Raw genomic sequence first — 11,356 nt, 5'->3', positions numbered from 1 at the left:
ATCTGCCTACAAACTGCCCAAGTGCTGGGTGAGTTCATTCAGGTCTTTACTCAGAATCCTCAGTGGAAGTAACTGTAAAATATGTTACATATAAAATATGTTGCTTTTTTACGTCTGATGAAAAAGGGTTTAGTAACTCTTTACCTGGGCCACTTTGGTACTAATAATTGTCAATTTTACGTACTTTTATGTTTTTGTCATGAGGATTAAGGAATTTATTTCAATAGTAAGCAGGAAAAGGCATTAAAAATGTCAATCAGCCTTACTCCTGTTCAGGTGATATAAACTTGCTATGGACAACAGAAAATATAGTGGTTTTTTACCCATGATTTCAAGTAGAGAAGAAAAATGCAATGGCTTCAAGTGTAGCCAGTAAAACAGAATCTTTCGAATCAATTCTGTTCCCATACCTAAGCTAATTTACATGCATAAATCCCAGAGGCCAAATCTTTACTTTCTATTATCCTAATTTCCAAACACCATGAGGATCCACAATATTTGTTTCCAAATATATATATTTAAATGGAGTTTAACCTCTCAATTTGTATGTCCTGTCTAACATTGTGGCAATTCTGCCACAATTGATGTTATAAGGCATAAAAATGGAAAAACAAACCAAATAAACCAAAGTGATGGCTCATGCCATGCATTATTCTTGTTGATTCCTTGGGTATGTATCTGGTTGGGAGTTCATAAATACCTATAAAAACCTATAATTTTTTGAAAATTTACATTTAGAATCCATTTAGTCAAGCACAAAATTACCTGTTATTGGTGGGTGTCGGAACCCAGGACATCCCTCTGGGTGCCCTGGATGGCTCAAAATCCTGGCAGGGGCTGGGAGACCCTGGCAGGAAGCCAAAGACACTTGGGAATTCGATCTCAACCCATGGAGCAAATTACCAACTTTATATGAAGAATTACAAGTCACAAAAGTTTAAGTAGCATAATAGTAATTGCCACAGGGTGAAAGGTGGAATTTTGAAGAATTTTACTATGGGGGTCTACGGGACAAGACAGAGGAATCTGGGCATTGTCCTGTCCTTCTTCCTTCTTCTTCCTAGCCTCCATCTTCTTGGTGATGGTGGCACTTTGGGATTGGTGTAGAGTAGAAAGTCACTGTCTAACATAGGTGATAGGTATTGGAACATAACTGTAAATATCGAATACGTAGTTTGTAGTATAAAAGACAACACCAGCCCCTTGGGCGGGCAGTGTGCCTCGGGCCAACCTGCTAAACAGAACTCGGCAGGCCACACAGAAAATGTTTTAGATAAAAAATAATAAACAACCTTGAGAACGCGAGCCAAAGACTTCTGACTCCTTCTTCAACAGCTGGTTTGGGGAAAAGGAACTTTTAATACATCTTGGGGTCAGCTTGACCAGAGGAGATCCCGAGATGTGGGCAGCAGAAGGATCATTCTCTGATATGACTATTTTCAGAAGTAATGAAATAGCTTTAAAATAACGGAATATTCTTCTAGGTTCCTAAATAACCTGGAGAATATTGGAACGTTTATTCAATATTGCAAAGCAGCATACACTGAAACTGTTTTCTTTTTTTGCATAGTATTATATATAGGAACTTAATTAAATGAAATAATTTCAGGAAAAGATTACAGAATGCCCTAGAATACTTGAGTTACTAGTGGCATTAGTGGGTAATGCATTTTTTTAGTGCTGAAGCATGACCTGTTTGAATAATTTTCTTGACTTGTTTGTTATCAGCAGATTAGTGCACTCAGTCATACAAGTATGTATATATATTTGCAAAAATATATTTTCAAACTTCATAAAGATGTTTTAATAAGAGTACAAAATATTTTTTTTCCTTGTCAATGTTATTTCATCGTGTCCAGCATTCATACCTGACAAACCTTTGTGCTTTCACCTAACCTTTTAATCCTCACCTTCCTTTCAAGAAGATATACTCTCAAACTAGATTTTATGCTGTGTTTTCTCTTGGCTTCAATATAATAGAACAGTTGCTGGACCAGCATAAAATGCAGACCACATCTTTCAAGAGAAGGTAAGACATTTGTTATACAGAAGATATGGACAAGTGCCTTTCTAATGTTTATCTTCCTATATGCAGAACTACAAGAGGAAGTTACATGTTTAAGTAAAAAGGCCAAGTAGTGCAATACAGTATCTTGTTTAAGACAGGACCCTGAGAAAGAATTTCAGAACTTTTGTTCCTGATGCAAGTTCTTATACCAAGAATTTTAAAATGGCTTTCCATCTTTGGGCTCAGAGACTAGGACAAAGGTACCTTGAAAAGCGTATTTCTCCTTAACCTGATCTAAACATCTTTCTTGTTTTGCAATATTAAAATAAAAAGTGAGGTAAGGATATAGAGCATAAGCTGCACTAAGCAGAAAGATACATAAGGATTTAGCAACCACTGAGCATAAACACTGCAAACAAATAGTTGATTCACTTGACTTATTTTAGTGAGGTATCAACCATCCACAAACGACTAGCATCCTGGAGCCTTTACATACATTTTTAAATATTCTAAATTAAAAGCTGATTTATTGGCTTACATGAGCCTGAATTATAGCCATACAAACATGATTTTGGTACACAAAGAAATCAGCAGCTGAATAAAGGTTTGCACTTTCTCTAGCACACAAAAGTTGAACAAAAGTGGTCTTTCCATGTGAAGTACTATGGCTCTAGTAAATTTTGTTTTTGAAATGCATGCAAACTGTATGTTTACTGTATGTTTAATGTCATAAACAAAAAAGGGAGATTTTACTTTGTTAGAGAAAAGAACACAACAGTAACTGTATGTGTGCAGCAGAATTAGGTAAGTCATGGTCTCTCAGGAATAAAATCAGCCATTATCCCTTGAAGAAAGTAGACAGCTGGGAAGCTGAATTCTGCTCACTATAGCAAGTATATATTTAACTTCACTGAACTGCCTAGAGTTACATTAATGAATCCATCTGAAGAACTCAATTGGGTCTTCCTGTCTAGACTTGAGAAGTAAATAAATATTACCTAATGCATGGTATTCAATGCAACAAACCCCATCACAGTTATACACACTTGTTGCAAGATGAAGCAAGCCAGCAATAAGTACTCTGCTCACTATTTCAGATTGACATCTGTACTTTGTTTAGTCTGCGCTTTATTACTCTGCCTGTTCCTTACATTCAGCTGCTGTGATTGATACACTGACGGCAATTGATGTAGTTCAGAAAAGGCCTCATTCAGTTATAGGAACAATAGGTCAAGTAAGCAATTAACTGCTTGCTGTTGCATCAGAACAGTTACTTGAAGACAGCTATATGTTTATACAGGTCCGGGTGCTATGCAATATCTAAGAGAAATAAGCCCAGTCCACAAGTCAGACAATTTCCACCTGCCTAGAGTCCATGATTTCTCCATAATTGCACCTATTTGCATGTTTTTAACTGACAAATGGCACTGCCTTGTTTTGGAAAGCCATTAGTCACGTAAGTGGATGTTTAGAAGCACTGAGATTGCAGAAAGCAGCAGGCCATCCTGGTGTTGGTCTCAGAAAACTTAAATGTCAACTTTGGGCTTACTCTACCCAAACAAGTGTTACTAAGTGACCACAAGTGTTACTAAGACAAGTTATGATTTATGGTATACACTAAGTCTCCCTTTAATTTTTTCACTCTTTTGATTTTACTATACTGGGTATTTAACCAAGAGTAGAAAGACAAAATAAAGCTCAGTAGAGGCAAAGAGATAGGTGACAAGTGATTCTGCTGCTGAGGTATCAGGATTCTCAGGCCCTTGATAAGAGCAATGCTTTCCCAGCAAGCAGAGGAGAATTTACACAGCTCCTCAAGGATGTTGGATCCTTCAGTCTCCAACATACTACCCAGAAGACAGAGTTCTTTTCAGTCAGTGTTAAACATGAATTTTGAGATCTAGTATCTTGAAGAGATCCATAGTTTTGTTTTAAGCCCTTAGGACAATAAGTGTCAAGGCCTACATCATTATCTGTAAGCTCCACCAGCAGTTATTTTAGGTTTGCAGCTATAATTAACAATAGCCATATTGGTGTTTGTGACTGAAAGTGGGCATAGACACAGATAAACCTGCCTACCCTTCATATCCAGACCTGCAGGAGACTTTTTAAAAATAGAATATAGAAAGCAAATCTGCAACATTTTTTTGTAATGCGAAGTAAAGCATGCTCAGTTACACTGGAGAAAAAGTAGAGAATGATGCCTCAGGTTTCCATTCTTTATTGCCAACAGATTTATATTCAAAATGCCAAGGTCCAAAAAAAAAAAAAAAAGTAATAAATACTTCACTTTAGGCTGTAATAAATAAAAAAAAAAAATTAACAAGGAATGCACTTAGCCAGCCACAAGTGTGGGTATTTTTGAGAAATAAGGAAAAAAACAGTATGGCCATAGTTCACAGTTAAGCAACCAGAAGCTGCTTGTTACAATTATCCCCAACAACGGAGCTCTCCCTTCCCTCCCTTTCCAGATGTGTATTCACAGTTTAACTCCATCAGAGATGCTCTCTTACAGAGCAAACAGACACTCTCTGCTCCGAGTTCAAGTGAAATTATATCTTTAACACACATGAAGCAAGGAAAACTATGATCCGAAGAACTCCTTGTCACAACATTTTACTCCAAGTAGGTTTAGGCTTCTAATAGATGTGTGCCCAGCACACTTGGACAGTCCAGTTTTCGTACCACCACACATCCATCATCAACATACTAGTTGCTCCACCATCTCCACTGTAGATTCACAGTGAACAAGAGAGTCCATTTGGTTTAAGAGAGTCAATTCCTTCAGTTACATCGCTGCAGCAGCATGTTCAGAGCATATTCCATTCTGTGTTTTAGTTCCAATGAACATCCTGAAACCAGAAGAGTTGTCAATCGAAACGTTGTGGATATCCTGTCTTCATTTATGTAGGTAAGGAGATATTCCTCACTCTGATTGCAAATTATGACTTTCGTGTGATCATGGTAGAAGTTCACCTGCAAAAGAGAAGTAAGTTACTGTTTGTCTCCTTTCTCCTTTCAGTTTCTGAGATTTACCTAGTTTTACTGAAATAAAGTATTTTAAGACATTTTCTCTGGTGATGCTACCACACTTACTTGAAACGTGCCATCATTGAAGAGCATCATTAATGCTTTATCAGATTTGAGCCACTGTAAGAGGTAAAGCCTGGGCCTCCGTACATCAGTTAGGCTGGGCAGGTCTCCTCCCTAGGAAAGGCAACAGACTATGTTAAGCATTCAGTTTACATTTAGTGTATTTTTTTTACAGCTCAGGACCCTGAAGGTGCTGAACTTACATCCATAAGGTTCTCCTCCATATAGTGAGAGAAATACTTCAGTACAGTTACTTGGCTAATGAACTGTTCAGGGGCCTCTGTGGCTGAGAAGACAGAGCACTGGCCTAGCTCAGCATAGTAATGCACTGTTCTGAAAGAGGAAAAAAATAAGGTGGTTAGTGATGAGAAACAAGTATTTCATGTTTAAACTGCTTTAGTGAGTTGTTTGCTTAATGATTCTTACTTTTTGTCTGGCAGAAGGCTCATATGTGCCCCATTGTTGAAGAGGACACCAACAGTGTGATCTGACAGCTGGTACCCAAAGCCGTACTTGTTGGAGTAGTCCACCCATTTTGTAACCCACTGGAAGGATGCTGTTAGCTGTTCTTTGGGATTACTATCTGCTTCTGCCATGTTCTCCAGACATCCCCTCAATACTCTTGCAACTGTATCAGCAACACTTCCCATAGTACTGTCTTCCAAACCTGAAAAGAAAGGATTATTAGACTGACAAGAGCACATGGAGAGAAGATTTTCATTCTAAACTTTTGAGTTACATAGATTAAGAAACCTAGCCTTAATGACTTTATAGTTTAAATTTTTCAAAATTATTGGCTTTTGCAACAACAAAAATAAAGAGTATAAAAGCGGACGTTTGCTTCAAGCTTTTAAGATATGAGGAAAATAAAGTGGGATTCAGACTTTGACATCACATTTTGCTGCACTTACATTCACTGCTACTGCTGCAGCTTCCCAAAGTTCCTCTGACTATCATCCGAATGGAGTCTCCAATCTGTTTAGTTTCTGGCAATGCTCCTGGCTTCACCACTGTTGTGATAAGAGGCTGAATCTCCTAGAAGAGATGTCAGACTTGTAAACATCAAACATAACACAAGTCAAGGCTTATACACAAGTTTTGCATGGCTCTCCTGTTTCTCAACAGACGATAAATTCTAGGGAAACTGGTATTCATGTACAAAGATTACAAAGGAGCTGCTGCTAGACTTAGCTTAGAGCAGCACTCCAGGTCTTTCCATTCTTTAGATCTTCAATTTGCATCTCCCAGGCTATTAATCAGTTTTCTGTTCTCTTGCCCTAGCAAGGGAGTAGCTGTGTGCAGGTCTGAACACCAAGTAGTGAAAGACAGATTTCAGCAATTTATTCTTTTAAGAAGCCCTAGTTAATCATGAACTGAAGCCCTGTATTTGGAATATTGAGAAATAGCACCTGGCAGACAAGTTAACGCACAGGTAACAATGGAGTCTAGGCAGATACTATAATTACTCAAAAGCCAAAATTTATAGTCTCCCTACAAAGGCTACCATACCTTTGTGATGCTTGTTTAAGCCCTCTTAAAGCAGCTCTGCTAATCATTTAAGCTTGATTATGCTGTGTACAGCCCCAGTCCTGATATCCAAGTCAAATATAATTTAATTATAGCTACTCCACCCAACTGTTACTAGATTTGAACTGCACTTGCATATACCTCATCGCTCTTGTGTTTGGGGGCCTGCTGGGTTATCGATGTCTTCTTCAAATCATGTCTGAGCTTGTAGATTTCTTCATCTTCTTTGGCTAGCTTGTCTGCAACACAGGAAAAAAATATTTAACACTGAATCTGGAAATGCTATTGAACTATAAAAAGCATAACAAGTTAGCTGCAGAAAATACATTGTCTCTCTCTAGCAGCTTCTTCTAAGCCTGCCATAGTCTCCCACAGAAATGATGCTATTATATACAAATCACTCTAAGAGACTAAATTTCAATATAAGAGACTAAATTTCAATAGACTTTACAAACTAACAGATGACAAATATAGATAGGGATGCTGTAAGAAGCATTCATGTACGTAAACTGGCATAGGTGGACAGGCTACCATCTATACTTAAGAAGAAAAGTCAAAACCAAACCAGGAAAGCTCTGAGACACAGGTATAAGTGTTCTGCTGCTATCTCACAGATGTACATTAATATGAAACTGATGTAATAGAAATAAGTGGACTGTATTCTAGACTTCAAACTTACTATGTGTGTCCAAGTATCTGGCCTTATCCTTTTTTCCCCCGAAGAGAGCAGCAGCTGCTTTTTTGAAGAAATTTTTAGCAGGACTTGACAAATGGAAATCAGGGACAGTGTGACAACAGCTTGCAGAAAGTCTATCAGGTGTAAAGCCCTGTGGAAATACAACACAACATTTTTAGACCACAGAGTGCATTTTTGTGTGGATTTTGTTTTTTACAACACTAATAGCAGGCAGTACAAACCTGTAAGAAGAATTCATGTCGAATTATTTCATCTAAACTTGGTCGATCTTCAGGGTTTTTTGACAACATGCTAGCTATTAAGTGTTTTGCAGGTGCCAAAAGAGATGAAGGCAGGCTGTATCTTGCTTCCCTTATACATCTGTATGTTTCTTTAAGATTTGTAGTCTCAAATGGGGGTCTTCCCAACAGCATTGTATACCTGTTTAAAGGCAAAGGAAAAACAGTTTTATTTTACACACCATACTTGGGTCTACAGATAGACAAAACCTTTTTTTGTATCTCCCAACATGAACAATTTCTGCACTGAACTACACATGTATAAAAGGCTGTAAATGAATGCAGCACTGTGTCCCCTTTGAACTCTCAAAAGCCTAAGCCAGTGGTAGATATAACACATTTCAAAGGCAGGAAGGTACTTACATTACACAGCCTAAGGCCCATATATCAGATTCACAGCCATGCCCTTGTTTGTTGAGGACTTCTGGGGAGAGGTAATTTGGTGTGCCACATATTGTTCTGAAAAATCAAAGACAACACAGAGCTGGTTAATACTTCAAATAGAAAGGGGAAGGAGCTATTTTTCATAGGGCAGGTTTTCCTCTCAAGTTCAGACATCTAAAGAGGAACTGTAGGAACTTTAATAGCATAGAATTTTTTTTCATTTTACTTCATGATAGTGGAGGGGCAGTAACTAGCTTCTGCTATGGAACATGACTTCTCATTTTCATATAAATTTAGTTTCATTTACTACTAGACTATATATTTTTGATGCTCCTACCTCCTCCTGTGCTCCAGTGGTTCCAGCCTAGCTGCCAAGCCAAAGTCACCAAGCTTCAGTTCCATGTTCTCATTGATAAAGAAGTTACCTGGCAAACAAAGAAATTCCAGTTAGTCCATCTCTGGCAAGGTAGGACAGCATTTACCACAGGTGCTGAGTCATACTTTGTTCAGAGCCAGAAGCTAGGCAAGATTTTTTTTTTTTATTAAGAATGCTTAATGTCATCCCTTAAGCACCATGAGTTTCCACTGTAAAGATAGACTAAGCTGATTCTACTAAACAAACTATCACCATACAAGGATAAAGTGGTACAATGCTGACAGGACTGGAGGAGTATGTTTAGAAGTTGGCAATCTGGAGAACTCACCTAGTTTAAGATCCCTGTGTAAGATTTCCTGTTCATGAAGATACTTTAGCCCTGACACAATTTGCCTGAGGTAGTATCGTACTTCTGGTTCTGTCAATACCTTCCTCGCTTTTAAGATGTGAGCCATTGACTGCAGAGGAAAAACAAAGGCAGAAATGTCACTGACAATGCACAAGATTAAGCATGTGCACCGTAAGCAAAAGTAAATGAGTACACAGAGAAACAACAACTAAAGCCATGAAAAATAAATTTTACACATCACACATTTAAGTTAGTTGCAATTTCCAGGTAAGTAAATACCAGATTTCTCCCAATTGATACTCACCCTTCTACTGCAGTATTCCAGAAGAATGTAAATATTCTCTCTGTCTTCAAAATAGTGGTAAAACTGCACAACATGTCTATGATTAAGCATTCTGTGCAGCTCAATCTCTTTATCAATCTGTAAAGACAAGATAGTGGGAAAGAAGAAAGGTGTTGTTAGCCTTACTTCCACAAGGTTGAGCATACAGCTCTATGAGAACCATTTCAGGAAAAGGGGTAGGCAATCTAGCACAAAAGGAGTTCGATCAAAAAAAAAAAAAAAAATCATTCATGCATACATACCTTCTCCCTTTGATGAGGTTTTGCTACTCTGCTGTGAGGAATGATTTTCGCAGCATAAACTTTATTTGTTGTCAAATCTGTCATCTCGTAACACTTGGCAAATCCACCCTAAAGAGACATAGGAGAAAAAGGCAATTAGAGCAGGTATAAATGCAGTCCCGCACTTAGTCATTCACCAGCTCATGTATTAGTCAAGAAGCGCAACTTCCTTAGCAAAGGACAATTTCTAAGGACAGGTCCTAGGTTCATGGTCTGTTGGAAGGCTCGCGCTCCCCACTCCCCGCATGCAACATCCAAGTCTTTCCCGCGGGCTCGCCCGAGCCGAAGGCACAATTCCGGGGCAGTAAGGGCGCTCGGACCCACAGCGCCTGGCCCGGGCGGCGCTGGGCAGGTCGTGGGCGGCAGCGCAGCGCACTTCGCTCTCCGCTGGAGCGCAGCCCCGCGGGGGCAGCGCCCGCCGGCCGCCCCGCCGGGAAGGGCGGCGAGCTGGGCACGCCGGCCGTCGGCTCGGGAGGGCACGGGGCTCGCCGCAGCCATTACCTTTCCGAGCACCTTGCCGCGGCAGTAACGCTTCCCCGTCGTGGGGTCGGTTATAATCCGGGAGACCTCGGCTGCGGGGTGGCCGTGCTGGTGCTGCGGCTCCTCCGCCTTCTTCCTGCGCGACTCGCCGCCGGCCGCTCTGCCCGCCGCCGCCTCGCAGCCCTTGGCGCCGCCGCCGCCCGGCGGGTGGGCGATAGTCCGCAGGAGCTCCATCACCGCACCCCACCGGCTCCGTCCTGCCTCCCTGCCCTCCTCGGTCCCGCTCCACCTGCCCTACCCTTCCCACCCGCGCTGCTCACGACCCCGAGCAGCTCCGCGGCTCGTCCTTTATGAAGCGGGTGGCGGCTCCTCCCCAACGCTGAGGGGCGGTCCCCGCCCGGACTCCGCTCCGCCCGCCCGGCTCGGCCCGGCCCCGCCCTACCCCGGCGGGGCCCGAGAGAGCTGAGCAGCACCGGGTTGACCTGTTCTGCCCTCTGTTGCCGGGCTGCCCTGTTTTATCCTCCCTTGCCCAGCTTTGTGGCGGGAGCAGAGCGGAGCGGCGGGGCGAACAGGCTCTTGTCCCCCGACAGCGGGGGAGGCTGCTCTGGCCGCTGCCGTCCCGTGTGGGAGCTCTTTGAAGAGAGCTTCAGCGCAAGAGGTGTTTTTCTCGCTCAAGGATTGCTGTGTGCGGGCAGTGGGGATTGGTGATGGACGATCCGAGCTGTAGGAGCAGCCCCGTAACGCGTGTCTGCTGCTGCCGCACGTGAGGAAGAGGAGGAGTGCGTCCCGCCTGTGCCAAAGCAGCTCCAGCGCAGCAGAGAAACAGGCAGGGCCAGCATGGAGCTGAGCCCCATGGGCTTGCTCAGGTGGTACAAATCACTGGCATGAATGCCCCACTGCCGAGGGGCTATCGTGCCCCTCCCTTTGTAAGGAGAGCTCATGCCTAGGGACACCCCCACGCTGTCTAACACAGTCAGCCCTAAAATCTCTTCATAAGCAGTAAATAAATCAAGTTGGAAGGCTCCTGAAGGCAGTTGTAGTATTGGGCCTCTGTACAGACAATTGCTAGAAAGTGAAGTGTGGTCTGGGAGAAAAATACTGAAATCTGAAACAGTTTTGCATTTCTCCTTTCTGAAGATGCAAAAATGCCAAAATTCATCATTTCCTTAGTGTGTTACACATTTCTGAAGCAGTATTTTCTTGTTGGCAGACAAAATACCTGCAGACCTGCTTTTGTTGCTGGTAAAAAAGACTAGTTGATTTGATAAGAATGACTCTCAGAGCATGTAACTGTAAGTTATTTCAGTGTCAATCCTTTAAAATCTCTCATTTCACATCTTAAAATAACTGAATAGTCTTCTTTTAGCGTGTCAACAACAGGATGCGTGCCTTAACAGAACACACAAAGTCCCCCCAGCCAAAACGAGCAAGAGTGTAAAACAACAATATTTCTTTATTTTTTTCTCTCCATAGGTGTTGCTTTAGGAAGGTAACAGTGCTGAAGTGTTAAATATACTGGATTGTATACACTCTTTTTCTG

The 11,356-nt window shown here is 41.4% G+C and overlaps 1 protein-coding gene across 1 annotated transcript; it reads right to left on the bottom strand.

Annotated features, from left to right (window-relative positions):
• Nucleotides 1-4,216: 4,216 nt before the first annotated feature.
• Nucleotides 4,217-10,136, bottom strand: PLK2 (polo like kinase 2). The gene is made up of 14 exons (XM_041470877.1): nucleotides 9,838-10,136; nucleotides 9,298-9,405; nucleotides 9,017-9,133; nucleotides 8,692-8,821; nucleotides 8,325-8,412; nucleotides 7,967-8,062; nucleotides 7,547-7,745; nucleotides 7,308-7,455; nucleotides 6,770-6,867; nucleotides 6,013-6,136; nucleotides 5,528-5,768; nucleotides 5,305-5,434; nucleotides 5,105-5,215; nucleotides 4,217-4,984 (listed from the first exon to the last, which is right to left on the bottom strand). The coding sequence occupies exons 1-14, from the start codon at nucleotides 10,048-10,050 to the stop codon at nucleotides 4,793-4,795; spliced, it is 1,995 nt and encodes a 664-aa protein (XP_041326811.1). The 5' UTR covers nucleotides 10,051-10,136; the 3' UTR covers nucleotides 4,217-4,792.
• Nucleotides 10,137-11,356: the final 1,220 nt, after the last annotated feature.

Source organism: Pyrgilauda ruficollis, unplaced genomic scaffold (genome assembly GCF_017590135.1).
Source record: "Pyrgilauda ruficollis isolate IOZ18807 unplaced genomic scaffold, ASM1759013v1 scaffold25, whole genome shotgun sequence".
Taxonomy (NCBI): domain Eukaryota; kingdom Metazoa; phylum Chordata; class Aves; order Passeriformes; family Passeridae; genus Pyrgilauda; species Pyrgilauda ruficollis.
This window is presented reverse-complemented; position numbering and strand designations above follow the sequence as displayed.

Excerpts from the sequence above, each read along its gene's own strand:
- PLK2 (XM_041470877.1), bottom strand. The coding sequence starts at position 10,050 with ATGGAGCTCCTGCGGACTATCGCCCACCCGCCGGGCGGCGGCGGCGCC. Across the intron at positions 7,746-7,966 it reads TGGGCCTTAGGCTGTGTAAT|GTATACAATGCTGTTGGGAA; the intron begins GTAAGTACCTTC and ends GCCTTTAAACAG. Across the intron at positions 7,456-7,546 it reads GACATGAATTCTTCTTACAG|GGCTTTACACCTGATAGACT; the intron begins GTTTGTACTGCC and ends GTATTTCCACAG.